The sequence below is a fragment of the Peromyscus leucopus genome, chromosome 1 (genome assembly GCF_004664715.2).
Source record: "Peromyscus leucopus breed LL Stock chromosome 1, UCI_PerLeu_2.1, whole genome shotgun sequence".
NCBI classification, from domain to species: Eukaryota; Metazoa; Chordata; class Mammalia; order Rodentia; family Cricetidae; genus Peromyscus; species Peromyscus leucopus.
Genome location: NC_051063.1, coordinates 71,921,203 through 71,947,601, shown reverse-complemented (window position 1 = coordinate 71,947,601; position 26,399 = coordinate 71,921,203). Strand labels below are relative to the sequence as shown.

At 50.5% G+C, this 26,399-nt stretch overlaps 1 protein-coding gene across 2 annotated transcripts in view; it reads left to right on the top strand.

Moving 5' to 3' along the window:
• LOC114692653 (phospholysine phosphohistidine inorganic pyrophosphate phosphatase) overlaps window positions 1-26,399 on the top strand; it is a 100,639-nt gene that overhangs the window by 9,318 nt on the left and 64,922 nt on the right. For both annotated transcript variants that reach the window (XM_028868560.2, XM_028868551.2), the window contains exons 2-4: window positions 12,637-12,824; window positions 16,167-16,320; window positions 25,000-25,063. In XM_028868560.2, coding sequence (XP_028724393.1) covers window positions 12,637-12,824; window positions 16,167-16,320; window positions 25,000-25,063 — 406 coding nt within the window. The remainder of the gene's footprint in view (window positions 1-12,636; window positions 12,825-16,166; window positions 16,321-24,999; window positions 25,064-26,399) is intronic.

Genomic DNA, 26,399 nt, shown 5'->3' with positions numbered 1-26,399 from the left:
AGAATTTATGATGGTGAGCCAGGTGGCAAGAAACCAATGCCCTGGTGGAGCCAGGTTGGCAGTGCCAGGAGACCAGCAGCGAACAGCTTGCACTAGGCAGGCCGGTGTGCCAAGTGGGGAAAGGCTGAACTGTGCAGAGGTCCAGGGCTGCAGGTGCTCATGGGGCCTTACAGGTCCCATGGGCATTGAGTTGAGCTCAACAGAGGTGAACCTAAGAGCATCCCAGATGGAAGAAGGAGGCAGCTTTGCCCTTCCCATGTGGTGTGTGTCTCCCCCCCCCCCAACTCCTGCTACCCACTAAGTTCTGGAAGCTGCTGGGTGGAGTCCACTGACTGCTGTAGGACCTGTGGGCGGGCGTGGACATCTGTAACCCGCCTGGGTTCCCCCCACCGGCCTTTATTGGAGCCCATTTGTGGTTGGCTCAGGCTCCCTGAGGGGAACCATTCAGAGGCAGGCTGGGCACAGCAGGAGCTGCAGCACAAAGGCCCCCAAGGCATCTGCATGTGAAAGGCAATGAGCGTTTACTGCATCCTGTGGAAGATCACTAAAGCACATCTGCCGGGCCAGCCTGGCCCAGCCTGGCCTTTTGGGAGCCGGCAGCGGCGGAAGGAAACAGACCGGGCCGCAGCCCAGGGCAGTCTCATAAAGCAATTCCCACCCAGGATGGTGAGCCAGGCCCTCCACCCAGCCTTCCAGATGGCCCCTCTTGATCCTTAGGGTGAACAGAAATCTTGGGAACCCAGTGGAAACCCAGATGCCATTACGGACGGTCTTGGGGCAGCAGCAAGCGATTGGGCCAGGGCAGCTTTGAAATCTGGCTGGTCCCTCACCTCTTGTGGGACCTCCTCAGTGCTCAGCTGCTGTGACAGCATCCAGCCATGAAGACACAGTTCCTAGGAGTAGCCATGTAACAATGCAGACCCTAGCCCAAGCTGAGCTGCTTCCTCTCAGATCCACCTGTGGGCCTGGCTAGCCAAGGGGAGGCTCCACCCAGGCCTTGGGCAAGGGGTCTCTACTGTGACCTTGGGCTGCTGGCGATGACTGAGCTCTCCTATACATCGCCCTTCCCTGTCCAGAGATGAGCCATGATGGGGGAGGACATGGGCCAGAGCAGCATGCTCTTTATCCTGGGTTCTGGGTTTTCTGTTTTGTAATGTCAACACTTGAAGTTTCATAACCCAGGTGACTTCCTTCTGTAAATGTTCCTGCCAGCACTTGATTCAGAGAAAAGTCCAAGGCCTCCGTCATCAGCCCTGTCCCAATAGATGCCTCCCATTGACCCCGTGGGTCTTCCGGCCCCTTGCTTTTGTGTCCTCCAAGAGCACGGGGGGATTTGTGACACAGCCAGAATTCTCCCTCTCCTGATCGCTGCAGTCCCCAGGGCAGCTGCCCATCACGCTGCACTACCTTTGCCCTGTCCGCCAACTCTGTATTTGACCAGAGTGAGATTTTTAACTCTTTATTGCCCTCAGAGTAATTTTTTTGAGAGAGGGATGGAGGTTTGAGACAGGGTTTCTCTGTGTAGCCCTGGCTGCCCTAGAACTCACTCTGTAGACCAGGCTGGCCTTGAGCTCACAGATCTTCCTGCCTTTGCTGGGATTAAAGTCATGTGCCATGCGCCACCACTCCCTGGCTTACCCTGAGAGCAGTTTTAAAAACTTGAACTTAAGTTATTTGCGTGTGTGCGTGCTCCTGCTCACGTGGGATGGTCGGAGAACAACGTGTAGGAGTTGGTCTCAAGAACTGAACTCTGGTTATCTGGAGCCTTCACCTGCTGAGCCCTCTTGCCAGGCTCAGAGCATCTGTCCTTCTACATTTCGTTTGGGGAAACGAAAGCTAAACTAAAAAAGAAAAGAATGTCCCCTGTGAGATCAGGCAGTGAAAAGCTTGAGGGTGTTTTGGAGAGTGATGGCAGGGAGGCTCAGGGCACAGCTGCACACATCTGGTTTGCGGGCCAGGGGCTGCCCAGAGTACCAGGAGACAGAGTGGGTGGACAGTGCTTTGCCCAGACCGCACAGCCTCTGAATGACACCTTATCCAGACTGCAGACTCATGTGTAGCTGTGAAGGAGGTGAAATTAGCTCTTTTGGTGTGGATGTTAGTTTATATGACCCGGATGGTATAAAAGTGAGAAAGCTGTAGGATAATGTATATAGAATACCTTTTTGTTGTTGTTGTTGTTTGAAGCAGGGTTTCTTTGTGTAGCTCTGGCTGTCCTGAAACTCGCTTTGTAGACCAGGATGGCCTCCTCACAGAGATCGGCCTACCTCTGCCTCCTGAGTGCTGGGATTAAAGACGTGCACCACCACCACCCGGCCATTAGAATACCTTTTTTTAAAAAAATGATGTTATGTTTTTATTTGTTTAGTTTACCGTGTGTGTGTGTGTGTGTGTGTGTGTGTGTGTGTGCGCGCGCGCGTGCGCGCGCGCCATGGCCCACGTGCAGAAGTGAGATGTAAGTTGCAGGAGTCAGTTCTCTTTCCACTGTGTGAGTCCTAGAGATCAAATTCAGGTGACAAGTCTTGTTGGAAAACTTCCTTATATCTGAGCCAGCTCTTCCCTTATTTGTTTATTTTTGAGGTGGAGATTTTCCTGTGTTGCCCAGAACATAGGGAGACCAGAACTGCTCTGCTCTTGTCTCCATAGAGCAGTGGTTCTCAACCTTCCTAATGCTGCTACCCTATAATACAGTTCCTCATGCTTGGTGACCCCCAACCATAAAATTATTTCATTGCTACTTCTTCACTGTAGTTTTGCTACTGTTATGAATCATAATATAAATATCTGATATGCAACAGCAAAGGGGTCATGACGCACAGGTTGAGAACGATTGATTGCCTTAGAGGTTGGGATTCTAGGTGTTCACCACTGTGCCAGACTATTATGCCATCTTTTAAAAGACAAAATAGGCCAAGCAGTGGTGGTGCACACCTTTAATCCCAGCACTCTGGAGGCAGAGGCAGGAGGATCTCTGTGAGTTTGAGGCCAGCCTGGTCTTCAGAGTGAGTTCCAGGACAGTGAGGGCTACGTAGAGAAACCCTGTGTAGATGTACCAATCTTATTAAATAAGAAACACAGAGCCAAATGTAGAGTTAAAAGCCCAAGAGGTCAGAGCAGTAGCTAAGAGCTGAGACTAAAAACCTCCTTTTTACCCTTTGTTGTCATTGTTGTCCTTTCCCTGAGAATGAGACCAATTTTTTTGTGTGTTTGTTTTTTTATTGACTTTTTGTTTTGTCTTTTTATTGGTTGTAAACCCAACCACATGACCTCTTCGTCATTGTCTGTCTATACAGATCTCTAGGTCTCTGTGGTTGGTATTGAGATTAAAGGCGTGTATCTCCATGCTGGTGGTGTCCTTAAACACACACAGAAATCTGCCTATTGTGTGATCAAGATTAAGGGCATGTCTACCATTGTCAGACTTCTGTTATGCCTTGCTATTAGCTCTGACCCCCAGGCAACTTCATTTATTAACATACAAATAAAATCACATTTTAGCACAAATAAAATATCACCATAACCCTGTGTCAAAAAACTAAGAAAAAAAATACAAAGTAAACACAACAAACTTCATCCATCTGGGCTGGTGTCATAGTTGATTCATGAGCTTGAACTTGGTGGAGGGAGGCCAGACAGTCTTAGGTGAATAAGGGAGACTATAGACACAACTCCTCCTTTAGCAGTATGATTTGTTGCCTGGGTTGTGACCTCAGGTGGGCAGGGTCACCCCCAGAGGTCAAGGCAGCCAGTGTGGGTGTTCTGGAGCAGGGTCACTGCTTCCCTTTCAGTGTGTCACAGTAACCTGTGAGACCCACTTACAAGCCATGGCCCCCAGGGCAGATGGAGAAGTTCTCAGGCACTGCTCAGGGTGGCTTCTCATACCCTTGGGGGCAGGAAAGATGCCATCCAGCTTATAGAGGAGGAGTCTGAGGGAGATGTTGAGACTTATCTCATGAGAAGGGATGGGGTCTGGTGGTCACACCCAGCAGGTGCCACCTTTTCCCTGTCATCAAAAAAGTGATAGGTGTCAGAGCCAAGGGGTGAGAGCCTGGGTTTCTTCTTCTTCTTCTTCTTTTTTTTTTTTTTTTTTTTTTTTTTTTTTTTTTTTTTTTTTTTTTTTGGTTTTTCGAGACAGGGTTTCTCTATGTAGCTTTGCGCCTTTCCTGGATCTCGCTCTGTAGACCAGGCTGGCCTCGAACTCACAAAGATCTGCCTGAGCCTGGGTTTCTAATCCCAGCTCTGCCCTGCAGCTGGCCTGTGGGCTTAGGCCAGGTTCCTCAGTTTTCTGCCTGTAATAACCTGCATGGTGAGGCATTGTAACACAAATTCTCCACAGTCTTGTAATTAAAAAAAAAAAAAAAAAAGAAAGAAAGAAAAACAGAACCAGATATTGGGGTGAAAGCTGAAAGATAAGAGAGATAAAGAAACAAGCCACCCCTTACCTCTAGGCCCCCTCAGCCTGAAAAAGCCTCAACCGATAGGCCTCTAGCCAAATGAGCTTCCTCAGCCCAAATGGCTTTAGTTCCTGTCTCCTCGCGCCTTATATACCTTTCTCTGCCCACCATATCACTTCCTTTCTCAACCACTCTAGTGCTGGGATTAAAGGCATGTGTGCTTCCCAAGCAAAGGCATGAGATCTCAAGTGCTGGGATTAAAGGTGTGTGCCACCCTTGCCTAGCTCTGTTTCTCTCCTAGACTGAGTCATTCTCATTTAGTCCAGGGTGGCTTTGAACTCAAAGAGATCCACTGTCTGTTCTCTGTGTTTAATCTAGTGGCTTGTTCTGTTCTTTGATCTCCAGGTAGATTTTATTAGAGTATACAACATATCACCATGAGGCACAGAATTATGCAAGGGATTTTTCTCTGTCGTCAGAGTTTGACTTAGCCATAGGCACTCCGTGAATGGTCTGCTGTCAGATGAAGAATGTGGGACGAGGGATTGCTTCCTTGGAAAACAGCATCTTTCAGGTATAGAACTTGGTTCCTATTCAAAGTTAAAGCATTCTGTTCTGCCCAAGGCCAACATGGAAGGACTATTGTCCTGGCTCTGTCCTGGTAGGTATCTCAGCATCCTCCCACAGGTCCCCACCTGTGAGTGGGACCCCCATCTCTCAGATTGTCACAGGATGTAGTGTGATGTGTGAGTAAAGCCAGTTACTAGGTGCTGCTGGTAGTTGTCGAAGGGGTATATCCCTCTGTCCTGGTGCCTCCAGGACACCTATCAAGTCTTGAGGCTTCCTCTCCCCAGTAGATCTCTCTCTCTCTTCCTGCAGGTGCCCTGGGCAGTGCACTCTGGGTTTTTTCCTCTGGTCCTGCTTCAGTGAAACCCTGCCTTCCTATTGGACAGAACCTACCCGAAAGGCTGAGCTGCTTAACAGTAGCAGGTCACCCTAAAGTCATCACTGTGACTTATTAGTGAGTATTTGCAGATTTGCCAGGTACTTCCCGTATGTCTCTTAATATAGCACCAGCAACCCTATCTGGTAGCTGCTGTGAATGCCTTGCTGCATAGATGAGGAACCTGGGGTTTGAGAGGCTTAGGGAACAAATTGCAGAACACATAGGGAGGCATGTCTGCTTTCTGAGCCCAGCTTCCACCATGCTCTTGGGACGCTGGGCACTGAACAGTCTGGCCTGTTCAAGGCCACCTGTTCAAGGGTTGGGGATTACTGCCTGCCAGCTGAGTTTGCAGGGCTGGAGAGTGGGACTTGTGTCCTTGGACATCCCCGGTATGCTGCCTATGCCCCAGTCTCCCCTCTGTGTGTGACTCACTTAGGTCCGGGTCACCAGGGTCTCTCCAGTTACCGAGTCTCATGCACTCGACTCAAGTGTTTGTCGATTGCTATGAAATCGATGCTCTGGCCTTGGCATGTCCCTGTGATCTGAGCTCAAGCACGTCATAGAGAACACAATGGTTAGATGTTCTGAGGGCAGGTAAGGTGGTACCAGCGCAGGGTAGGCGGGCTGTGTGTTTTGTAAGGGCCTTGGCTAGGGTCCTGCCCAAGTCACATGACCTCCCTGAATGCATGTGGCCTACTGGCTTACCCCCGAGAGGAGCCATCACCTGACCACCGCGCTGCTGCTGCTGCTGCTGCTCTCTGCCCAGAGTTTGGACTCTGACCACACATGTGCTACTGTCCAGCAGTGCCCATTGGAGCTTGGGGAGGCCTGGGCAGGGATAGCCATATGCCAAGAGAGGGGAAAAGGATAAGGAAGGTGTAGTAGGGCCAGTCAAGCTTTTGGCGGTGCCATGGCTGGTGCCTTCTACCACTCAGGTCTTCTGCTGATGTCAGTGAGTGAGGAGTTCATGGAGATCGCGTCTCCTCTGTGCCAGTCTCGATAGCGTCTCCAGCCTGCGGCACTAGAGAGCCTTCTGAGTGACAGCCCTGAAATGGGGTGGCTTCTAATCCCAGTTTAGGAGGAAACTGGAGAATCAGGAGTTCAAGGTCATCCTTAGCTACAATTGAGTTTGATGCCCACCTGGGCTCCTTGGGACCCTGTATATCAACAAACAAACATACAAACACGTAAGAATAGTGCATGCCTGTGATTCCAGCGCTCAGGGTACTGAGGCAAGAATTTTTTTTTTAATTTATTTTAAGTTAAGGCCATCCTGGCCCACTCTGTCTCACGAAACCAAACCAAACCAAACCAAAACCAAACCAAACCAAAACTATTCTGATACCCTCTGGATGCTGAGAAGCTTGGGTAGCTGCCTGTATTTCATTTTCTTTTCTTTTCTTTTTTTTTTTTTTTTTTTTTTTTTTTTTTTTTTGGTTTTTCGAGACAGGGTTTCTCTGTGTAGCTTTGCGCCTTTTCCTGGAACTCACTTGGTAGTCCAGGCTGGTCTCGAACTCACAGAGATCTGCCTGGCTCTGCCTCCCGAGTGCTGGGATTAAAGGCGTGCACCACCTCCACCCGGCTCTGTATTTCATTTTCTAATAACCCCAGAGGTACTATTAACATCTTTTCCCCTTGTGATGGCTTGTGTCACATGTTGTTAGCTGGACAGGATCTAGAAATACCTTGGGGACAAATCACTGGGCATGTCTAGGAGAGATTTTCTAAATTGGGCAATGGAGATGGGAAGACCCTACATGTGGGTGACACCATTCTATGGGCCGGGGTTCCAGGCTGAATAAAAAGGAGAAAGCCAGCTGAGCATCGACGTTCTCTTTCTGCTTCCCGCCTGTGACGACAACGGTGACCAGTTGCCTCCTGCCGACATGCCTTCCCCGCCATGATGGACTGTACCCTTGAACTGTGAGCCAGGGTAAACACTTCCTCTCTCAAGTTGCTTTACCCAGGTGTTTTGTCACACCAACAGAAAAGCGATTGACTGATCCATCCCTCTAGGAAAGCAGACCTTGTATCTCGCTGGCCTGCTTCCCATTTCAATAGTACGTGGGACCTGCCTTCCCACCTTAGGTGAGGTCGGAGTGGGACTTCTGGTTAGATCAGTGGAAGACCGATGAGAGAAGACCGATGAGGAAAGACACATGAGGGAAGACCTATGAGAGAAGACCGATGAGGGAAGACAGATGAGGGAAGACAGATGAGGGAAGACAGATGAGGGAAGACAGATGAGGAAAGACACATGAGGGAAGACCGATGAGGGAAGACAGATGAGGGAAAGGCCTTCCCAGTCTCTGCCATGTGAGCGTCTCTGGTACCAGGTGGGCCTTGGATTCAACTTGGGTCACTCAGGTCACTCCCAGGAAAGCATCAGCAATGCTGGATTCATTTTGGGCAGGAATCTAGAAAGCATCCAAACTACCTCTGTACAGGACTGTGCTGGTCACTTCCTGTCCATCTTGGAACCTAGTGAGCCTTTGAACTGCCATTTCCGAAGTCTGAGATTACCTCATGGACATTTCACCTGTAAACACGTACTTTACACCTGTTGATGGCCCTATCCCCTAGGGTCTCTATGGACCCTTTCAGGGGTTTCTTGTAGTCTCTGTGACATCTTTTGGTTTGGGGGACCCTGACTATTTCCACCTAGTCGCTCTGGCTCTAGGTCCACACAAGGCTCTAGCCCCTGGAGTTGTCCCCAGGGCTGCTGTGCTCTGTCTCCAGTTCCTGTGACACCTGTGGAAGCACAGGCCATGATGCCCTGAAGTCACAGCTCTGGTCTCCAGAAATCCTTGAGCTGGCAGAGCGGCTGGAGGAAGGAGGTCTTGGCGACACACAAAGCATAGCAGGAGGAGCATGGCCTCTGTGTGAACAGGGGGAGATTGAGCTTTTGGAGGGAGGAACAACATGGACCTGGCCTGGAGTGAGGATGAGATTCAGCTCCAAGGGACGATGACGATGAAGGCAAAGACTAGACAATGAGAGGACCTCCAGGCAGATAAAGGCAACAAAAGCCAGGGCTTGAGGGAGAAGAGGGGACCCATCGGGAGCCCCTGACCAGCTCCTGGCCCTGCGCAGTCTCCCTTTCTGGTCCCTCTGAGAGGAGCTCCTTACTCTCCAGCTTCTCAGCCCTTGGCAAGCTGGAGAGGGCAGGCTCTGAGCTATCCCAAGGTCACTCAGGGTGTCCAATAATTGTCCTAACACTCTACCTGCCACAGAACAGTAATGAGAAGGTTTTCATTATTTTCGGGTGAGCGCTCCTGGCAGATGCCCGACAGCCAGCAGATGTGTGAAGTCCGAGGTGATTTGTAAGGGACCGGCTCATCTGATGCACGGTAATTGCACAGGGCGATGTTGTCACTCAGAGGAGTGTCCTGGCCCGCTGGGATGAGGTTAAGGTCAGTTCAGAGATCCAGCTGGGTCACAGGAAGTGGGACTCCTGCGGGGGGCGGGGTTGGTCAGTGGCAAAGACCCTGGCCACAAACTCAGTGGGGTCTTCAGGCCAGCCAAGGGCCTTCCCTGCCATGGCTTTTGGGTGTTGGGGTGGACCTGCAGCCACTGTCCTTCATCAGGGATTCTTCTGCAGCTCTCTGGAAGCTGTGCCTTCTTGGGCCTTTTCTCGTGATCCGGAATCTGTGTTCTAGGCCTCCCAGGGCCAGATCTATAGTATATGGCACCAGCGCTCACAGAGAGATGTGGACATGATCCCTCAGCTCCTTCTGCCTGGGTCGCCGTAACAAACACGGACAACTTGCAGCTGATACTATATGCATTTCTTTTCCCCAGTGCTGGAGGTACTGGCTGTCCGTGCTCAAGGTGCTTGCATGGTTCGGTTCTGGTGACGGCGATTTTGCCGTGTGTTCACGTGATCTCTGTGCTGTGAGAGAGACGAGAGAGCAAGGAAGAGAATGGAGACGGCCTGCACCAGGCCTCGCAGGCTTCTTTTTGTTTGTTCGGGGGATAGGGTCTCCTGAGGTATCTCAGGCAGGCCTGAAATCTGCCCTGTGGACGGACCATGGTCTCAGACTGGCAGCGATCTTCCTGCTTCTGCCTTCAGCGCCGGAGTTACAAGCATACGTCACCATCCCAGCCTGTGGGGCCTCTGAGGACGTTAGTCCTATCATATGAGGACCCCTGTCTTATGATTCTACTTAATCATACTTTGCTGCTCTAGGCCTTGTCTCCAAGTACAGACACCCTGGGAGTTAGGGCTTCAGTGTAGGAATCTGGTGAGGCAGAGTTCAGTCCATAGCGCGGGCCATCCAGGCCTTCTTCACATTGGTGCGTGGCTTCTTCCCTATCTCAGTTTCAACCCAGGTACACACCCAGGTCAGACCCACACGAGTCTCAGCCCTCCCTACAGTAGGATGCCCCAGAGCAGAGCTGGGACAGCCGGGCCCTGCCCGGGGCGTAGTGTCACATTTGAAGGCCCTCTGTTCAGGGGCCTGCACACACCTTCCTAGAGAGCTGAAGGGCCCCCCAGGCTTTGTGCTCACAGGCCAGATGACCTGGGTCAGGCCTCTTCTAGAAGATTTCCCTTCTTGTCTCCTGAGTGGGGAATACGTTTACTCAGTTAGCTGGTACATATGGAGGGCTACCTGTGAGGATGACCTCCCTGAGAGGGTGAAGACAAGTTCAGGCGTGGACACTCAGCACAGTAAGTGTGCTTCTCCACAGCCAAGATCCATGGAGACCTGCCCTGGCGCTTTATTGACTTTAAACATTTTTAATTTTATGTGCATGGGTGTCTGTGCACCGTGTGTCTGCAGTGCTCACAGAATCCAGAAGAGGCTGTCTGAACCCCTGGAACCGCAGTTACATATAGTTGTCACATACAGTTCCAGTTGTGAGCTGCCCTGTGGGTGCTGGGAACCAAACTTGGGTTCTCTACAACAGCAGAAAGTGTTCTTAGCCACTGAGCCGTCTCCCCATCCCACGCTTTACTATTTTCATAATGACAGGGACTGCTGTAATAATATCCAGTGATTTTAAATACAGAGACTTCGTGGGGCTGGCCTCTGGGGGTCACAGGGCCTGTGGTAACGCATCAAGAAGGGACATGGTTGGTGGCACAGAGGGACAGAACCCAGAGGGAAGGCTCTGCATACACAGTTCCAGGCACATTGTCCCTGGACAGATAAACTCACAAACAGAAAGCACCGATTTCCAACCAACTCATGCTGGTCTCTCAGAGGAGACCGTGAGCTCCCCCCTCCTCCCACCCTCATCAGAAGTTGTGTGTAGAGTGACAGATGTGAGGCCCTGCCATCTCCATGTCACACCGATTGCTCACTGTTCTGAGAAGGTCACATCATCATTCATTAGCGGTAATTATTCCCGGGAGACCCCTGCACTTCTTCCCTCGACTGCCCCATTAACTTGGGTGTGAATCACACATTCCAGGCACCAATCAATGAAGACCCCTCCCTAATACACAAGGTGATGCTATTAGTTACAATATATTAACTGCCTAATTTAAAAATAAAAAAGCCATCTTTATGAAGGGCAATTAACCACTGAGTGTAATTGGTCATTCATAAACCTCTGATTAGGAAAGACAAATAATAAGAAAGGGATGAGCCCCCGAGGCTGCGGAAGATGTGGTCTCCGCACGGACGGCTGGAGAGCTGCAGATTTCTCCATACATGGCACCTGGTAGTCCCAGAGCTGGCCGGTTCCTGAAACTCACCCCTTCTGTGGGCGCCTAGGGGCCGCAGGATCAGGCACAGCCTAAAGGTGTTTCAGGCTAGTGCTTCCTCCTCGAGGTCTCAGCTCTAGGTGGCTTCCCAGTAAGGCCTTTCCAACCTTCCTGTTCAGATAGCCATTGTCCCCTCACCCCGTTTGTGTCCTTCACGGTCTCTCTCCTCCCAGGTGCAAATGGCCTTGCCTGCGATCCTTCTCGTTCACTGCCAGCCAGCCTCCATGCCGCCCAAGAACTGCGGCCAGGAAGGCCCTCCCCGCAGGCACAGCACCAGCCTGCAGTCACTACATGTCCATGCCCAGTACCAAGTGCACACTCGTTATTTGTAGATAAGCTGAATGTCATCTCACTGGGGGCCTCTTGAGGCATCCGCTTTGTGGCTTTGAACCCAAAGAGCTCACCCAAATGTCACCAGGATGCTCCGAAGGAGGGGGTCATGGTACCTGGCTTCAGTGCATCTCAGGTTTTTTTTTTTGTTTGTTTGTTTATTTTTTTGGTTTTTCGAGACAGGGTTTCCCTGTGTAGCTTTGTGCCTTTCCTGGAACTCACTTGGTAGCCCAGGCTGGCCTTGAACTCATGGAGATCCTCCTGGCTCTGCCTCACAGTGCTGGGACTAAAGGCGTGCGCCACCACCGCCCGGCGCATCTCAGCTTTATGGAACCTCCATTCCATAAATTCAGTCTGGGTTTATGCAGGGTGGGGTTCCCACTTCCACATTCCAGAACTGTCATGTTGCTGCTGTCTGTTTCCGACAGACCCTGTCTATTGACTTTAGTGAGAAGACAGGCCTCAGCTTGGTGCCTCTGCCTTACCCTGTTGGAGAAGAGTGGATCCAGTTAGTAACTCGTGGATATGGGCAGTAACAAGTACCAGGGGGAAATGCAAGTGCTGTGGAGTGTGGGGGAGAAACAGCTGCGGGCATGCTAAGATGGCGTGTGCAGCTAGCTAGGCCAAGTGGATGGCGATGGGGGATTGATGAGTGGGTCTGGAGTCGGTGGGGTGTGTGTGTGGGGGGGTGAAGTGTGTGTGTGTGTGTGGATGGGTGTGGGTGGGGTGGGGGGGTGAAGTGTTCTAAGCCGAGGTTGGGTGGGAAGCCCTAGGGAAGCTCAGCTGACTCAGATCATGTGGGGTTGACAGGAAGTTTAGGGGTGTGGCCTGCCAGCATCCTGCTCTTCAAGAAGCGGTCTGTTCGAGCTATGAAATCCTATCCTGGGGGGCTGGAGAGATGGCTCAGAGGTTAAGAGCACTGACTGCTCTTCCAGAGGTCCTGAGTTCAATTCCCAGCAACCACATGGTGGCTCACAACCACCTGTAATGAGATCTGGTGCCCTCTTCTGGCCCGCAGTCATATATGCTGTATACATAATAAATAAATAAATCTTAAGAAAAAAGAAAAAAGAAAAAGAAATCCTATCCTGAACACATCTGTGACTGTCTGGGCCACCCCGGGGACTTGCTGTGACTTGGCCTGCACTGCTACTTAACCAGTTGCTCTTGCAGGAGTCCCTCTCTGGGCCTCTTCTCAGGAGGCCACACTCCTCTGTGCTGAGCACACTCTCCTTTGTGTTTCCGTGGCCCAGACTGAAGCGGTCCCCGTTGAAGGTGAGATTCTGCACCAACGAGTCCCAGAAGTCCCGGGGAGAGCTGGTGGGTTTGCTTCAGCGCCTGGGATTTGACATCTCAGAAGGGGAGGTGACCGCCCCTGCACCAGCCACCTGCCAGATCCTGAAGGAGCGCGGCCTGCGGCCACACCTGCTCATCCATGACGGTAGGCCTGCCTGGGACGAACTTTCGTGGTGGAGGCTGGGGAGAGGACGTCCACTCCCACTTGGGCCAAGCCATGAGAAACAATGCAGGTCAAGCCTGACTTCCTCCATGACACTTGTGAGTCTTCAGGGTACAGAACTCATGAGGCTCCCTTCTGGGGGACAGGGGAAAGGTAAGACCAGGCCCCAGCTATCCCTCTCCAAGCCCCAGCCTCAAGGCCAGGCCTGAGGTGTCCTGAGAGTAAAGCCTGAGGTAGTGTTCCTTGATCTAGGCAAGAGGTCAGAGATTTACCCAAGAGGTAAGATTGATGACAGAGAAGAAAGGAGGGGGGAATGGAAGTGGAGGGGGTGGATAGGAGAATAAGAAAATCAAGATTGAAGTCTATAGCTTTCCAGTGTCTGCCGCCCACAGCCTGTCTGCCTCAGTGACACCCAGTACTGCTCTTTGGTGCAGTTTGCAAATGACCGTCAGAACAAGGTGTTTGAACTCAGGTGATTTTGGTCTGCAAGAGCAGAGATCCTCGAGCCCTCAATGGGGGGCTTTTGAGGAGCAAAGCAGAGGGAGTGCCTTTCTCTGGGGACTATTTAAAAACAGGGTTCATGCCGGGCGGTGGCGCACGCCTTTAATTCCAGCACTTGGGAGGCAGAGGCAGGTGGATCTCTGAGTTCGAGGCCAGCCTGGACTACCAAGTGAGTTCCAGGAAAAAGGCGCAAAGCTACACAGAGAAACCCTGTCTCAAAAAAAAAAAAAAAAAAAAAAAAAAAAAAAAAAAAAAAAAAACAGGGTTCAGGTGCTTTGGAATGCTTTTTTGTCCTTCCTTCTTCCCCTTCCATCCTCCCACCCCTATAGCATGAATCTTAAAGTCTTATTAATAAAAACAAACCTGGAGCTAGGTATGGGGGTGAACGCTGGAAGATCAGAGAAGCAGAACAAGCCACAGCTACCTCACCTCACCAATTCCTCAGCTGATCCTGTTTCCTCAGACTGGAAGCCTCTAAGTTCTCATCCAAATGGATCTCAGCTGAATTGTGCTGCTCCAAAGCCTAAAAGCTTAACCAGCTCTAGTTCCTGGTTTTCACGCCTTATATACCTTTCTGCTTTCTGCCATCACTTCCTGGGATTAAAGGCTCACTTCCTGGGATTAAAGGCATGAGTCACCATGCCTGGTTGTTTCCATTGTGGCTTTAAACTCACAGAGATCCGGATGGATCTCTGCCTCCCAAGTGATAGGATTAAAGGCGTGTGTACCACCATTTTCTGGCCTCTATATCTAGTGGCTGTTCTGTTCTCTGACCCCAGATAAGTTTATTAGGGTACACAATATTTTGGGGAACACAATACCACCACAGACCCCTATTTTCATTTCGACAAACCTCTGGGCAGAGTCAGGGCACTCTGCTGAAATGGAAAGTACTCCCTGGAAGGCTGGAGGATGGAATCATTGCCCCGGCATCAGTTAAGAGAAACATGACCAGCCTTTAAAAATCCTCTTTCTAATCTCCATTCTCTGTAGTTAGGAACCCGGCCAATGCATTTAGAAATCCCATCTCCTGTTTCCCGGGAAAAGGGTTGCTAGGCATGGAGGAAGGGGTAGAGCGGCTGGGCTGGGGTGGGGAGGAGAAAGCATGGGCTCCAAGGCAGTGCTAACCAAATAACCCAGCTGGCAGGACAGAACTTGGGGGGCTGGAGGAGCAAGGGCTGTCCTGTCCTTCCTTGCTGTTGTGTCTATGTTCCCAGTGAATGTACCTGTTTTTCCAGCTTTGACTTTTTCTAGGTTTTATTATTGATGTTTTCCACCCAGTACCATATTATTAAAATCTTCAGACAGATAGCGGGCCTCAACAACTTTCACTTGGTGAGGCCCTGGAGATGACCCAGTCCATAAGTACCTGCTACTCAAGCAGTCGGACTTGACTGTCGTCCCCACAGCCGTGTGAGAAGCTGAGCATAGCAGTGTACCCCGGTCACCCAAGCACCGAGGCAGTGAGGCCGGGAGGCTCCCTGGGGCTCCAAGCCCCCCAGGCGGCCAGATCAGCACAATGGGTGTTGGTGCAGGTTCCCCTCAGCATTCCAGCCTGTGACTGCCTGGAGCTCAGTGTGTGGTCACTTTTTTTTCTGTTGATGTAAGAGTTATGTGTGGCCAAGAATCCAAGCCTCTGTTACGCTTTTGCTGACCTTAACTTTTGTACCCCCAGAATTCCACACTTCTAGAGACCTCCATTATTATCGCCCTGAAGCTGCCTGCATATCCTTCCAGTCAGTTCCTATACCTACCCCTTAATGACAGTTGTTATTATTATTATTATTATTATTATTATTATTATCATTATTATTATTGGTTTTCTGAGACAAAGTTTCCCTGTGTAATGGCTGTCCTGGAACTCTCTCCGTAGACCGGGTTGGCCTCGAACTCAGAGATCTGCCTGCCTCTGCCTCCTGAGTGCTGGGATTAAAGGTGTGTGCTGCCACCACCCAGGTGACAGTCATTATTTTTATATTTCTATTGTAAATAAATGTACCTATTTAGAATTACATATCAATAGAAGGGCACAATGTATATTTGATCCAGGGACCCCAAAGGCGACTCTAGGTCTTAGTTACTAAGTTACTAAGTAACCTAGAGTTACTGGACAGGCCCAGAAGGACATTGTATTCACCATTAAAGCTGGGTACAGTGAAAGATCACAGCTCAGCTTGACCAGGGAGGAGCGGCATGAGGCGAAGGGCAGAGGAAGCCAGGCATGAAATCCCAGTTGTCCCCTGCATTGGTCGTGCTTGGCTGCCTCCGCAGTGATGTGTGACATGGCAGGCTGGAAAGCCTATACTTTTCTGAGACGGGCTGGTCCTCTAAGCACACAGTCCTCATGTGACTAACCTTAGGGACTCCGCATCCATCCACGTACGTCACTCAAGATCAAGCGGACCCAGTACGACCCGGTTCCTCGGGTGCGAGACTCCTCCTGTCAGAAAGGACTTTTGTAGGGACCCAGGGGTTCTCCCTAGAGCTGTTAGAGGGCGGGTCTTAAGGACAGGCCTCTCTCTGGAGTGTGCAGGATTCGAGCGAGCCAGGCCTGCTGAGGGAGCCCTCTCTTTCACAGAAAGCAGTCTTTTGTGTCAAGTTTTTTTCAGCAGCCTAGCGGCTCACCACATGTACTGTGTTCTTGCTCTTTGCCCTGTAGGGGCCGTACCACGGTTTTATTTATGTCTGGATGTTTCCCAGCTTCAGGCTGTTCTGGAATATATATTCTGCCAGGCAGACCTAGCTGAGAGAAGGTGTCCCAGTTAGGAGCTGGTAGGAGGCCACATTCTGGGCTTGAGGACTGTCTGTCTCTTGTCGTTCCAGGGGTCCGCTCAGAATTTGATGACATCGACATGGCCAACCCAAACTGTGTCGTGATTGCGGATGCTGGTGAAGGCTTTTCCTATGAGAACATGAACAGAGCCTTCCGAGTGCTCATGGAGCTGGAAAACCCCGTGCTCATATCACTGGGGAAGGGGTGAGTTGGCCGCGGCAGGGGGATGGTGCTGGGCAGGTCTGCCCAGTGCTTTGTGCTTCTCTGCTATGGGGTCAAGTAGAGACAGAGGCAGACAGGTGCTGTGGGAGTGGGCACGGGGGCCTTTTCTCCCTGCCTTGCTTTTTCTCTTCATTCCCTCCTTCCTCCCCTTTCATAATCTTTCCAGGGCTGTTTGACCAAGTTTCTTTATGAATCTTGGGCCAGGAGAGGGGTAGGGGCATCAGTGCAGGTGGAGGCCCTGAGGAGATCTCAAAGGCCAGGTGTAGTCTGTCCTAAGTTTATAGTAAAGTAGGAGAAGATCCCTTAGCATGGGGCATAGCACAAGATGTTTAGGAATGGTCCCTGGGATAATTCATGTATCAGTCGATGGACCTGGGTGTAGCTAGAGTGTTTTCTCTCTGGTCCCACCAAGCCCCCCGACAGTCAGACAGCCCACTTATAAAATAAACACACAGATGCTTATATTATTTAAACTGTTTGGCCTAATGGCTCAAGCTTCTTGTTAACTGTTCTTATATCTTAAATTGACCCATTTCTATTAATCTATACTTTGCCATGTGGCTCGTGGCTTACCGGTACCTTACATCTTCCTTGTCATGGCATCAGCTGGCAGTGTCTCTCTGCCTCAGCCTTCCCCTTCCCAGAATTCTCTTGTCCCGCCTATACTTTCTGCCTAGCTACTGGCCAATCAGCACTTTATTTATACAGAGCGATATCCACAGCACCTGGGGTCTGGGAGGATGCTTTGGTCTGGATGCCAGATGCCGTCTCTAGAGTTAGGATTGGTCCCCATGGTTTCATGGGGCTTTTATCACACTTCAACACCATGCTAGTCAGTTTCTACCGCTCCAAAAGATACCTGAGGTAAACAGGTTCAAGGAAGGCCAGGTATCGGGGTCATAGCTTCACAGGCTGGCTTTGGGCTTGTGGTGAGGGTGGACACCATGGGAGAAGTGTCCAGCTTAGCTCCATGGGGACTGGGAAGCAAAGAGAGAAAGAGGACAAGTCCCCAGTGTCCCCTCCGAGCTCTCCCACCTTAGGGGTCCAACTTCCTTTTACTAGACCCCACCTCCTTTTTAAAAAAATAATTGTTTTTATTTTATGTGTATGAGTGTTTTGCTTACATGCATGTCTGCACACCATATATGTGTAGTGCTGGTGGAGGCCAGAAGAGAAAGTCAGATTTCCCGGAACTGGATTTACAGACTGCTGTTAGCAGGCCATGTGGGTCCTGGGGGATTGGACCCAGGTCCTCTGGAAGAACAGCCGGTGCTCTTAACCACTGAGCCATCTCTCCAGTCCTAGACCTCCACCTCCTTAAGGATCTACCACCTCTCAACACTGCCATCAGCTGTGGCCCAAGCGTTCGCCCCTGGGCCTCTGGGGGACAGTCAGGATGCACACCTTCGCACCAGCTTTTCCTTTAAAGGAAAGCACTGTTTGCTTCACCTCTTCCCTTCCTTCCTTTCTCCCTTATTTGATTTCTTTGTTTTTTTTAATTTTATGTGTGTGCATGTTTTGCCTACAGGTATGTATGTACACCACATGCGTGCCTGCCACCCACGGAGGTCAGAAAGGGTGTCAGATTCCTTGGAAGTGGAGTTATTGCTGGTTGTGAGCTGCCACGTGGGTGCCAGGAACCAAACCCAAGCCCTCTGTGAGAACAAGTGCTCTAACTGCTCAGCCATCCTCCCAGCCCCTGTTTTGGTTTTTTTTTTTTTTTTTTTTTTTTTTTTTTTTGAGATGGGGTCTGGTATCTCCCCAGGCTGGCCTGAAGCTGGTTATGTTCTGTATAATTGAGATTGTTCTTCAACTTCCGATTCCCTTGCCTCTATCTCCCGCCTCTGCAGTTACAGGTGTGCGGCCACAGCCAGCAAAGCACTCTTTCCCTCGCTGTCGGTCCTGGGCATTGACCAGCTAGGCGAGGCTGGACCACTGAGCTGTATCCCCAGCCTGGTAGCATCTTTCCTTACCCCCGAGATAGCACATGCTCATGGAAGAAAACTTAGAAATCACAGAGCCTCAGAAGAAAATCAAAGGTGTCTGTAGTCTGGCTGTGCAGCACCAACGCCAGCCTGGGGGTGTACGTGCTCAGATGCAGACATTCACCCGGTGCTGCCAACAGGACTGGATCGAGAGTCACCTGAGATACACACTTCTGGACCTGTCCGTGAGGGTATCTGTAGAGAGGTTTAAATGAAGAGGGAAGACTCATCCTTGGGGCTAGAGAGTTGTTGGCTCAGTGGTTAAGAGCCCTGGTTAAGTCCTCTTCCAGAGGACCCAGGTTCAGTTCCCACACCTCCATGGCCGCTCACACCTGTCTGTGACCCCTAAGAAAAAGGGAGAAGAAGGACGCGACTCTGCACCAGCATTCACTGCTCTCTGCTTCCCAGAATTGGATGCAGTGGGACCCAGCGCTTCATGATTTTGCCCCCACACCTCCCCACCATGGTGTTCTTTACCCCTCAGACTGTGAACCAGCATTTCCTTCCTTCCCGGTTATGTATCTGGTCCAACAACAAGGAACCAGTGTGGGAGTCAGGCTTGACCTTGCTCTGACTTGCTTTGTCACGTGTGGGGTTTGTTTGTTTGTTTTTTGCTTCTATTTTCGTGTGTGTGTGTGTGTGTGTGTGTGTGTGTGTGTGTGTGTGTGTGTACACTTTTGCATGTGCATGGGTACACATGTTTGTGTGTGTGTGCATGCATGCACGCGTGTGTGTGCACATCAGGAATAGCATCCTCCATCCATCTTCCACATGATTCAGTGAGGCAGTATTTCTCAGTCACACACAGATCAAGGTCCAGCTTGTCGTGGGGGTCTCTGCCTTCCAAGGCTGGAATTACAGGCGGGCCACTATGTCTACCTGGCATTTATATGAGCTGGGGATCTGAACTCCAGTCCTCACACGTGTACAGCCAAGGTTTCAACCACAGAGCAATATCCTCAGGCCCCTGTGGCCTGTTTCTTATAGTCACCAAACAACAGCTTGTGAATGACTTGGTACACCGTGACCCAATATCTCTGTGACACAGTTATCTGCCTTGTGAGTGTCCTGGGGTTGTGTTCAGTAATCCCTAGTGTTGGACAGTGAGATTGTGTCTTATTGTCTGTGACAGTAAGTGGTGGTTGAGTGTCTTTTTCACATTAGACGTTGTCCTTAGAGACCACTAAAGGAAGGTTTTTAAGGGTTTTTTTTCCCTATCCTTTTATTTATTTATTTTGATGCAGGGTCTCACTCTGTAGTTCAGGATAACCTATACTTTCAGCAATCCTCCTGCCTCAGCCTCCCAAGTGCTGTAATTACATGTGTGAGTTACCAGGTCTGGCTTGAGCTTCATGATGCATGCTGCCCAGCTCGTTTGCAGAAGACTGTACATGTCTGGTTTGGCCAACAGAAACAGTATCAGAAGGTCAGAATCTCACACTCTGGAGCTTGCATGATGCTTTGGGGTTCCTGCTGAGCTTGGGAGGCAGCAGGGCTTCCTGCTGGAAGTATTTCCATCCAGTGCTTGGTGAGTGGGCCCTCACACCCATTAATCTAGGCACACTTGGCCTGCTTAACTTACTGACCTGGGCCCTGCCCTTGGGTATTTGAGTTGGCAACCCTCCACCAGAAAATGTGCATAATGAAAAAGCAATATTGTAGGTCATTTATGTCACCGCATTTTTCTTTGATGCAGTTTCATCACTGCTAAAGGTTATTCCAGACCGCGAGTAATGGCTTGAATAAGCACGCTGGTGAAAAAGATGAAAGCAGCAATTGCTGGCTCTTGGCTGGGTGATAACTTCAGCAGACTCAGCAGTATCAAATCCGAGGGTTGATTTGATATGAGCGGGGCCTCCAGCTCCCTAGACTTTGACTTGGGTGAAGGGTGGCATGTTTCAAACCCGGACAGAGAAAGGGCTCGACAGCTTCCAGAGGGTGGCAGCTTCTCCAGGCTGCCCAAGGACCCAGGAAGAGCCCCTGTCCCTACAGCCGAGGCTGGGGTGTCTTCCCTGAGGGCGCAGGGAGGCAGGATGTCCCCCTCCTCCAGATGGAGTGATTTACATTTGGCATCTGTGTGGACTGAGAGAGGGAATTGCCTTTGTAATTTCTCCTGTCATGCTGCCGTCAGAAAATTAAGCTGTTTACTCTACAGACTATGGAGGTTAAATGCCTCTTCTGGGAGAGGTCAAGTGGTCATTTTGCAGGGAGGCCTCACCGAGGAATCAGAAACGGCGGGAGAACGAAGCATAAAATCAGATGTGACTGCTCCCTGCGCCCCGATTCTCCCGGTAGCCACAGTGGCCCTCAGTGGCTAGAGGGCCCAGGGCCCTCCCAGGCCCCCAGCGGGCCACACTGTGCCATAAAGGAAGGAAAACTAGATCCGGTTGCTAGTGGAGGGTGTAAATTAGATGCCCGTTTGCTGTTCCTCTTAAAGGGGAACGCACAGTGTTTACAGCCAGCAGCTGGCTGCAGGGTGGATTTTTGTTCTCCTGAATGAATAAGAAATACAGAAAAATAGTGTGCTGTATAAGAAGCAGCCCAGATTCAGTCTAAAAAAGAAAATAAGCTGGGCATGGTGGCCCAGGTCTTTAATCCCAGCACTCAGGAGTCAGAGGCAGGTGGATCTCTGTGAGTTCCAGGTCAGCCTGGTCTACAGAGTGAGTTCCAGGACAGTTAGGGCTATTACATAGAGAAAAACTCAAAAAACAAAAACAAAAAAGTAAGAAAGAAAACTGGGAGAGGGTGGCTGGGGATGTAGCTTGTTTGGTTAGAGTTCTTGCCTACATTCATGGAGCACCGGGTTCCATCCCCAACACCACATAAACCGAGGTCGTGGGCACACCTGTAATTCCAGCACTTGGGGTAGGGGTGGAGGCAGAAGGACCTCAGTGAGTGGGAGGTCTACATAGAGAGTGTAGTGGGACCCTGTCTTAGAAACAAGCCTCTGTTGAGAGAGAGGGAGAGAGGTGGGGTGGGATTAAAAGTTTTCATTTTAGCCGGGCAGTGGTGGCGCACGCCTTTAATCCCAGCACTCCGGCAGCGGAGGCAGAGGCAGGTAGATCGCTGAGTTTGAGGCCAGCCTGGTCTACAGAGCAAGTTTTAGAATAGCCAAGGCTACACAGAAAAATCCTGTCTCAAAAAAAAATTTTAAAAAGTTTTTATTTTAATTTCTGAAAGTCCATTTTTTTCTGGCAGAGAAGGTCATGCTTTGGCTGTATTTCAAGTCACCCAGTAAATCCAAACATCCTGAAATTACTTTAAAATAAACCTCTAGATCCAAGGCCAGCAGAGCTGTGTTCCAAGGACTCCTTAGGGGTGAGATTTCCAAATGAGAATGGCTTGTTCCCCTCCATCCAATCTCCTGTGTCCTCCAGCTGGCTCTGGTGTAACCTGGAAACCCCCAGAATCCTTAGCTGCAAACAGCTGGACCCCTTACAGTTTTGTTTTGGAAGTTTCTGTTTACTTCCTGGCGAGCATCTCATGTGCTGAGTTAGGTCTGTCCCTACTCTGCCCTCTGCTTAACCCATTTCTACTCATCTTTTCCTTTGGGAGGACCCTGAGAATCCTCTCCTGGGGATCTTTCTCTGGCTACCTATTGGAACAAGGGTCGCAGCCTCTGGAAGTCTCCTGAGGGCCCTTGCCCAAAGAGGGTGGACCAACTGTGGGTGTGGAGGTGGGCTACTGTGGACCCCATCAGATGCTCTGGTGATCCCAAAGTGACCCCTGGTCTTCACACTACTTCCCCTCACTCATAGAGTGACCTGCTCCCCCTCAGGGCACAGCTTAATCATCTCTTCTGAGGGATGCCTCTGTCACCTATTCATAAAGCTCACCGTGTGTGTGCTTACAGTTTCTCTGTGGGTCTGTGTATGTCTCCTCTACACTGGGAGTCCAGGGGTGCATGCCAGGTCTGCCATGTCCCTGAGTCCTGCAAAGAATCCTGGACAGAGTAGGGTCAGGCACCTGCCACCCAGCTGGCTCAGCACAGCACCAGTGTCTCCCTCTGCTGGCCAGATTCTGTTTATCCTCCAGGTCTTTGAAACTAGACCCTGGCTAAGGAAATAGTCATTATAGTTTATGGTAAAAATAGGGGGAAAAAATGAAACAAACATTTTTAAGTAAGTGTATATGTGTCTGTGTGTCTGCGAGTGTAGGCATGTTCATGCCAAGGTGTGCATGTGGAGGTCACAGGTGTGTGTGTGTGTGTGTGTCTGTCTGTCTGCTGTCTGTTTTCTTTCTATTTGTCTGTGTTTGTGTGTTTGAGTGTAGGCATGCTCGTGCCAGGGGGTGCATGTGGAGATCACAGGTGTGTGTGTGTGTGTGTGTGTCTGTCTGTCTGTCTATTATCTGTCAGTATCTGTCAGTTAGTGTAGGCATGCTCATGCTGGGGTGTGCATGCTGAGGTCACAGGACAACCTCAGCTGCCGCTCTTCACCTTCCGCCTTGTTTGAGACGGGGTCCCTTTGTCGTTTGCCCAGGCTAGCTTCTGGGGCTTTTCCTGTCTCCACCTCCCATCTGGTGCAGGATTACTGGGGTTACAGACAGACACCTGGTACCACGCCTGGGTTCTGGGGATCCTGGGGACCGGAAGGTCTGCATGCTTGCATAACAAATGTCTACTCACTGAGCCACCTCATCAGCCCGGGGAAACTTTTGAAGAAAACTTTTTGAGGACTTCGGAGATGGCTTAGTGGTTAAAGCTATCGGCATGCAAGCACGGAGGCTGGCGTTTGGGTCCCCAGAACCCATACAATGCCAGGTGGGTGGCGGCAGGCTGCCCATACTTCCAGCCATGTAGAGACGGGGGATTCCAAGAGCAAGCTGGCTTGCAGGACTAGCTGTATCAGCAAGCCCTAGATTTGACTGAGAGACCATTCTCCCCACCCCAAAAAAAAATAAGGTGAAGGAGTGGTCTAGGGCGTTCCCGATCCTAGCCTCAGGCCTCTGTGTGCACATACTGCACACACATACATACATGTCACCACTCTAGAGGTGGTGGGATCTAGGAGAATGGAGCCAGTAAATGAGTCGGACAGAAGTCTCATGCAATAGGCAGCTTTATTCAGAGCATCGGACAGTTTATAGTCTGAGGGTTAAGAAGAATCACAAGAGTAAGGTTCTCATGAGTTCAAGCTGTATACAACCACAGGGACAAGCGGCATGTGGCAAAAACCTGTTTTTCCACAGAGGCATAGGAAGGATCATTTAACCATTTCATTGATGTTTGCATCAAGCATTGCAGCAAGCAATAATGAGTCATCTGAAGTAAACTCACTCCTGCCCGCTATATCTGGGAGGAACACGAAAACACATTCCAAGAACAGGTCAGTGTTCTGCAGAAACTGAGGTCACAAGACTCTTGTCTTGTTTTCTGGGAGTTTTCTCACAAGCACTCGGAATTCTCCTCACATAACTCCATCCTTAGACCGTGTTCCAACACATACTCATGAAGAAAAGAATTCTTGAGATAGGATCCGCTATGTATCCCAGACTGACCTAGAATTCACAATCCCCCTGCCTCAGCCTCCCGAGTGCTGGATTACAGGAGCAGCACCACCAGGCTGGGGCTTGTATTCATTTCTCCACTGAGCTCATGTCTCGGGGCCTGTGTCTCAGCTCCAGTGAACAGCGATTTGTAGTAGACTTCTCCAGTCCTCTGCTGAGTGGTGTTTGTGTTCTGGGCCTGTAAGGAACTTTAAGTGTGTTATTTTGCCCAAGCTTCACAACAGCCCAGATACAGATGGGTCGCTTCTTTGGACCATTTTACACGTGAGGAAGCTGAGGTCTAAAGGCTTACATAGCCCAAAGTCCCTGCTAGGAAGCAGAGGGGATCTGAATGTGGAAGCCAGCCTGTGTGTGTGTCTCTCTCTTCTCTTGTCCTCTGCACACATGCTTAGTTAATGTCCCCTGCTGGACCCAGAAGGAAGAGAAAACTGACAAAGATGGTCAGACCTCTCAATAATTCTAAACTCAGATCCCTGTACCATTCCTGGGCTTCAGTGAACCTTGTCTCTAGAGCATGATGTGTTAGCCACCTTCTTGCTTCCTTATGGTCACATGGCTTTGCTCAGAGAGCCCCAGGTACCGATGACTTTGCGGTCAGGACTCCTGGTACCTCGAGGCCTTGGTCTGATGTGGGATGGGCCCGTGGGCACTTGGAAGAGCAACGAGAGCATCTTAAGGAGGAAGGCTCCCAGAGAGCCTGCAGCATTGTCCCTTTGGTTGGGAAGACATTCTTGTCATCTCATGGAAGCAGCTGGTGCCCGTGAAACCTGGCACCTTGCCTGACCCCAGCTAACAGGAGATGTGGCAGGCTGCTGTGGAACTAATGGAGTTCTCTCCTCGGGCAGCAGTTAAGGGTTAATTATTAGCAATTAGGGAGTCAGCACATGCTCCGGGGGCCTGCGGTCCCTTCCCAGAACACGGGTCACTTGTCTTCCTCTGTGTTAGTAACTGGATCCATCTGTCCCTCTTGGGTCCCTGGTTAATCATTGCGGTAGGGTCCCTGCAAGGCCAGCGGCAGGGGGCTACTGGCCGAATGATGCGTGGTGTCCTAACGCTGCTGGCCCTCTGGTTCTGCCATGTGGCCTCCGTCACTCACTCTCGGCATGGCGTCAGTACTGCCCTGCACCTCTGGCTCTCTGTTCACCTCTTCCCTTCTGCTCTCTTGCAGACGCTACTACAAGGAGACCTCTGGCCTTATGCTGGATGTTGGAGCCTATATGAAGGCACTCGAGGTACCTGCCCTGGTTCTGTCCCGTGCCCTTTCATATCTCTGAGTGGGCCTCCTGTGTGGGGTTTCCAGCCACACACTCCCTCTCCTCTGGGGTTGGCTCTCCCATCGCCTGGGGCATCAGTCAGTTACATGTGCGTCCTTCTTTGACCCCAACCCCGGCCAACCTCCTGCTGCTCTCTCCCAGCATGCTCTTTACCACTCTTCTTTGACTCATGGCTGCCTCCTTCCTGGCCCTGTAACACCTCAGGCTTGATGTGCCCTCCCTGGCCTTGTCCCAGAGATGACCCTCCAGGTTACAGAACCATCTGTGGCCAGACCTCTGGAGTCCACTGTGACTGCGGCCAAAATCCCCTGCCTAGACTGCTACTATATCACGCCCTGTACCGGTGGTATCAGCCCCTGCCCTGTGTTTTTTGTTTTGTTTTTTTAACTCTTCGGGGGCCTACCACCCACCTCCCAAATAAATACATGGAGATGTATTCTTACTTATAAATGCCAGGCCTTAGCTTGGCTTGTTTCTGCCTAGGTTTTCTTAACTTAAATTATCCCATTTAGGGCTGGAGAGATGGCTCAGAGGTTAAGAGCACTAGCTGCTCTTCCAGAGGTCGTGAGTTCAATTCCCAGCACCCACATGGTGGCTCACAACCATCTGTAATGAGGTCTGGTGCCCTCTTTTGGCCTTCAGGGATACATGCAAGCAGAACACTATATACATAATAAATAAATCTTTAAAAAAAAATTATCCCACCTACCTTTTGCCTCTGGGCTTTTACCTTTCTCTATTCTATATATACCTTTTCTTTACTTCTTACTCCACGGCTGGCTGTGTGGCCGGCCCCTGGTGTTCTCCTCGCCTTCTTTTCTCGTTCCTCCCTCTTCTTCCTCTCCCCCCTCCCTTTTTCCCTCCCAGATTTCTCCTCTTATTTATTCTCTCTGCCTGCCAGCCCTGCCTGTCCTTCCTCTGCCTTGCTGTTGGCCGTTCAGCTCTCTGTTAGACCTTCAGGTGTTTTAGACAGGCAGAGTAATACAGCTTCACAGAGTTAAACAGATGCAACATAAAAAGAATACAGCACATCTTTGCATCATTAAACAAATGTTCCACAGCATAAGCAGATGTAACACATCTTAAACTGATATTCCACAACACAGGCAGGTGGATTGAATCCTGGACCCCTCAGGGGAGCCTCTGATCTACTTGCAGGTAGGCAGCAGGAAGGGGCAAGAGAACGGGATTGTAGTTGAACAGGATTGCAGATGAGAGCCCTGGTCCCCTGTCCCTTGGGAGGCCTGTGGCTTTGCTAGGTTTGGTGTGCTACCCTGCTGTGGACAGCCTTGGA